At 35.1% G+C, this 5955-nt stretch overlaps 1 protein-coding gene across 1 annotated transcript in view; it reads left to right on the top strand.

The window, feature by feature from the left end:
- The window catches only part of LOC109844152 (solute carrier family 25 member 44-like), a 9045-nt gene that overhangs the window by 1113 nt on the left and 1977 nt on the right, over nucleotides 1-5955 (top strand). The window contains 3 exon segments of the mRNA XM_020413114.1: nucleotides 1-43; nucleotides 1439-1635; nucleotides 4968-5112. The exon segment at nucleotides 1-43 is cut by the window's left edge and continues 9 nt beyond it. Of these exon segments, the coding sequence (XP_020268703.1) occupies nucleotides 1-43; nucleotides 1439-1635; nucleotides 4968-5112 (385 nt within the window).

The following is a 5955-nucleotide window of genomic DNA, read 5'->3' as shown; positions in this document are numbered from 1 at the left end:
AGCATCTGTTTCTGCACAAGCCGTGTTTGTTCCTATTGATGTGGTACGATTACTATATCACGTGCTATTTTTGTAACGTCAGTCGAATTTTTCTTTTTTGCTTTCCATGTTGCAATCATTGACTAGAGATGGTTAAAACCATGTACATGTATTCCATTGCACTTTTTTACATCATAAAAAACAGTTCCTAGCTGATTTTATTTATGTATAAATATTATTGTTAAGTGTCACTTCTGTCCTTAGTTTAATTTATTGTTAACTAATTCATACTTAGTTTAATATATTGTTTATCGTTTCGTACTTGAGATATGCATATTATAAAAGTTTGACGAGTTAAATTAGTATCCATAACCATAACTCTGTTGTTTATGGATGTTCTTTTTCTGCTCTGTATATCTTTAGTTGTTCGTGAGTCCAGGTGTTAGAAGACGTTTTACACTTACATGGATTCTTTCAGACTGTTGATAGGTAACTTTTTGCAGTTTTAGATAGTCTACATAGGTCAGTCTACAGAGGTCTAAACTCATGATGGGCAGTCTGCTTTCTCGAGAATCCTTTATTTTGCAGAACACCTAGAAGTATTAAATTATTGTCACTAGCCCTTCTGAGATTGATAGGCTTCTAGAGGTTTCAAATCCTTGTGCTTCCTAAATATCATATATAAGTCAACATTCTTGTCACCAAAGAGCAGATTTAGGAGATTAGTAAACTCATCCGCATCATCTTCTTCTGAATGCAAGGATTCTACTATTTGTAGTTTAATATCATCCATGGTGTCCTCTTTCTCACAAGATGTTCATATACACTATAATGTATATTAATTTAAATGGTAAATATAATTAGTATACATGGATACACCCAAGCATTTACTGTTGTACATGAAAACACAATTCCTCCATATCGGTGGTTTCCTTTGATGGAAGGCCCTGCTACCATGACAGTTTTTTTTAATCATTCCCTCGGACGTCTAGACCAACAATTCAAGTGAAACAGTGTTATATAATAGTTACAACTTTAGCTTTGCATAATTCAAGGATTTGTTGCTCATACATATAACCATACTAAACTCACAGCATGGTACTCAATTATTGTCTAAAAAGAAGCCCTGTTAGTTTTCATTAGATGTGATATATCATTGGGTGATGATAACAATTAGTCAAGGTGGTCTTTAATTATTCTAAGTTCCTTTTGTCTTCTCTTCTTCCAGTGTTCCAAAGAACACATCGTGGTAACCCTGCATGCTTGTTTCCTTGAACTTTAGAAGTGCTTAGCTTTGATTGGATGTATTGACAACATTCATAACTGCAGAATGAATCATGAAGCTAGAGTTGATTTTATTTCTTTCATGAGGGTTTCCTTGGGCTTCTTCTAATTGACTATTAAACTGTAAATCTTGATTAGTATTTGACTGTTTATGTTTGTAATGGGAATGTATTAGGTTAGCCAAAAGCTGATGGTTCAAGGATATTCTGGTTATACAAAGTATAATGGTGGAATGGATGTTGCTCGTAAAATTCTTAAGTCTGATGGTATTCGTGGATTTTACAGAGGATTTGGCTTGTCCATTATGACCTACTCACCATCCAGTGCTGTATGGTGGGCAAGTTATGGATCCAGTCAACGTATAATCTGGAGGTTAGAAACTCTTCCTTTATCCATTAATTTGATTGCGTTGTCGACATTCATATTTCAATTGTCTGTTTCTAGATCAATGTTGATCCCAACTTTTAGTGATGGTAGATTGATTACAGTAAAAACTCGTGTATAGAAAGAAAATTATAGACTTCGGATTTGTTGGGATGCTGCAGTTGAATCACTCTTATATTCTTCCTCATAGGATATAATATTACAGTATTTCCACTTATTAATTAATTCTATTTAGTCTTTACACTGCATGTACATAGTGTGTAATTTTACCCATGCATTTACTAGCAAAGAGTTATGGTCATTGTCAGGAGATAAATTTTCTCCTTATATTAATATCTTTAGTGTGAAGATTCTACCATTTATATTTATGTAATATTTTTGACGTGTAATGTTTTTCTTCATATTGAATATGAACATACCAAACTATGGAAAGCACAACAGCTGAAAGTTGTCATTAACCACCAAGCCACTAATGCTTCGTCAGTACTAAATACCACTATTTTGTTCACTACAAAGATACATGTATGATGTCTGCTGAAACTTTTAAATTATTGAATTCTATAAATATGAGTCTAGGTTTGTTTCTCTCGTTTAGTAGTTATACCATCTTTAATAAAGTAGATATGATCCAATTCAAACATCTATTGTTAGCCAAACCTTCATATATCTGTTCTTATCTCAAAATCTACGGAAGCTCTAAAGTAAAGTATGTATGAGTACCTTATCTTATTTTACGTCTGACTCAAGCATTTATTATAATCCTAACTTCTCCACGCAGATATATTTCAATTTTCTGTCATTGTTTAAAAGCACTTGGAATTGCAAAATTACAAAATATCATATCAATATAAGCTCTTTACTAAAAGGACTTTTAGATTAGTTCTTCTATGAAAGTACTTATGTTGAGCAAAAGCAACATCAGACACACCCCTAGCCATTTTTCAGCGAATTACAATTAACATTGTCAAAATTTCTTTTCTGTTGATAATTTTTCTGGTGTTACAACCTGTTTCTGGTTCAGAAAGGGAAGGTGTGAGGTGAAGCAATAAAGTCCTTTACAAAGCAAGCATATACGCCTGAAAGTGTGAAGCATAAACTTCACGAGTTATTCATTTTTCTCATTTTTGAAAATTTCTGAATATTACACAAATATAAAAATAGAAGATAAAAGAAATTGAGTAGACTCGATTGCACACAAGGTTGACTTGAGCAAAAGTTCAGTTTATTATTGGTGTTTTTATTATTTCATCATGTACGAGGTGCAAAACTCGTCTTATTTGTGCGATTGTAAATGGTGGTTGCTTTTTCTCCTTTTGCATGATCTCCTGCCCTCCCCTTTAGCTCCCCTCCATGTATTTAACCTTTTGAGTAGATTTATGCACCTCTTCTAAGCCTATTGTCGTCTTTGGACATGTAAATAACATATCACCACATCCTTGGCTCTTTGTTCACAGCCATTGTGATTTCTTTGCAATTTCATATGCACCCCCTCCTGGCACTATGACCACATCCTCATATCTCTTATTTCCTATCCTTTTTTGGACACTCACTTCTGACCATGTGATAGCATGAAATAACTTAATTTATCTGGATTGCTTCCTCATTTTTTTCTGAATAGATTCATACAATCTACATCCTTTATGTTTGGATTTGTTCGTTTATTGTTTAACTTTCTGGGGCATCACATACCTAAGTCAGTGTCCTGTAAGTTTATATGTTAATTTTGGAAAAAATGCTTTCATCTCCTACATCTCCTACATATTTTCCATTATGTGTTGCCTCCCAAAGTTCACTAGCGAAAAGGCTAAAGCCCCCTATAGATTCTTAAATTTACTGAATCTAAATTCTACATTTTCTGAATAAAAACTTAAGCTCCCCTTAACACCCCCGCCCCCCCCCCCGCACACACACACATGCACAAAAAAAAAAAACCCTCTCTAAAAAGGAACAACCCTTCCATTCCTGCGCTTCTCTTCTCTTCCCCTCTGTCAACCTCACAGCTCAGGCCACCGCAACACCTCCTGACAGTACCCTCATCTCTCTGCCCTCCTCCCCTACCCCCCACACCCTTGTCGTCCTCCCTTCCTCTATTTCTCTCACTTTTTAAGGCACTTTTTTTGTTAACACTATCTTTCTTCTATTATGTGTACATTTCTTTTAGTTTATCTATTCTTTGGAAAGGTAGGTAGAAACATATGAAAATGCTGATAAAAACATATGAAAGGTAAATAGATTCATATAGAAAGTGTTTAAAGGTAGAACAATTTATATGAAAAGTAGATAGAATTATTGGAATATATTAATGGTAGACATATTCATATGAAAAGTTGACAATTTATATAAAGGGGATGAAATATATAAAAAGTAGATAAAAACATATCAATGTAGATGGCATATGAAGAGTAGATCACATATATAAGGTAGATAGGTTTGTATATAATAATTAAAAGATAGATACATTAACATAAAAGGTAGATTTATTACAAGATAGATGGTGTGGGAGGGTGGGTGGGCGGGCAAGGGGCATCATGAGGTTTTGAGGCAAGAGGGGAGGAGTGTTGTTTTTGAAAGCTTTGTTTGAGGGTGGGGGGGGGGGTGGACAGAGAAGTATGGGTGGGTTTGGGGAAGGGAGTTCCAGGCCGGGTGGATGGGATAGAAGAGAGAAAATAGTGAGAAGAGAGAGAGACAAGGATAATTTGAAATTTTGAAAAATAAAGTGATGTAAAAAGGGTGGGGAAAGCTTAAAAATGGTTGGGGGTTTTCACTGACTAGTCAACTTAGGAGGTCAAATGTCTGAAAATGTCTATGGGGTATTTTTTTTAAAATTAATTTATGTATATTTGAACATTAAGTAGTCAGCCTCAAGTCAAAAGGCAGTGAAAGTGGGTCTACTTCATATCTTTCAACTTTTTTTTTGCCAAAATATAGTTGAAACTCAGATTGGGGAGTTGCTTCGAGGAATGGTAAGTCGAAACCTATAAATTTACTTGGCTTGGCTATACATCTAAAAATATCATGCCGAGAAGCACATTTCTAATAAACCTACATCTTTGAACACCTCAACAGAATTTGAACCACTTACCTTCAAGAAATATTGGGTAGCTGCTTGGTTAGGTCCCACTTGGTAATATACATTCCCAATTGGTGCTACATCTAGTCTAAGTAGATAAACAATCATCATCAGTCACATATTTGGCTTCTGTATTGATATGCTTTATTGATATATTTGTTAGCCATGGTGACAGTTTTGCTATCATTCACTAATCTATTCCCAATTATAGAAAGTTCCTAACTGTTGTTCTCTATCACTACTTTAACAGGCTCCTAGGCTATTGTAATGATCAGATAGAAAGTCCTCCAAGCACGTGGAAAATAGTGGGCGTTCAAGCTACTGGAGGAGTTGTTGCTGGCGCTGTTGCATCATGCATAACTACTCCTTTGGACACTATTAAGACTCGATTGCAGGTGATCGTCTTTTCTTTTAAAACCCGTGTAGACTTAAAAGTTATCCTCCAGTTTGAGTATAGATTTCTTGGTCAACTTCTCATTTCTGACTTCATTTTTTTCATCAAAAACGTTACTCTTATCTGGATTGATGGTGTAATTATATCACTTGTATGTGGAAGAGTGTGAATCTGTGTTTGTAATGTATGCATATGCATTCGTCAACTATGCCTTTTCCCATCAAAGGGGTTGGCTAGGCAGGACAGAAAGTCAAGAAAATTCCCTTGAGATAATCAAGTGTAGTTTTATGCTTGGCTATCATCCTGATATAATTGCCACGTTGCAGCTAAAATCCTTGCTAGGGATCTCTTGTCAAAATTTTCAGCCTGCTTGCTATTCAATTATAGTTTTGGCTTTCTACTCAAGCTTAAATTAGAAGCTAATGAAGCATGCATATCTAGATTGTCATGACACATGCGACGACCAGGCAAATCCTTACAAAAGCACGTCACAGGGTATCTTAAGATAAGACTGTAGAACATATTTTCTACAATATTATGTGTGCATGTGTGTCCATTAAGGCCTATGGAAGAAGCCTTTTTTTAGTATTCAAAATGAGACAGACCACAATTCTAATGATTTAAATCTTAGATTCTGGAACTAATGAATTAAAATTAATGAAAGCAATGAAAGCCCATCCTAGACGCGTGCTAATAGATGCTATTGATGTCCTTACATTTTCTGGGGCATGTCAGGGCAGCATCTGACCATTCAGAGAGCCTTTTTTATATTTAACAACTGAGATGTCATATTTCAGGTGCTTTTTTTGTTATTCTTTAAAAATAGGGAGAACTCTTCCATGCC

This window comes from Asparagus officinalis, chromosome 6 (assembly GCF_001876935.1).
Source record: "Asparagus officinalis chromosome 6, Aspof.V1, whole genome shotgun sequence".
NCBI lineage: Eukaryota > Viridiplantae > Streptophyta > Magnoliopsida > Asparagales > Asparagaceae > Asparagus > Asparagus officinalis.
This window is presented reverse-complemented; position numbering and strand designations above follow the sequence as displayed.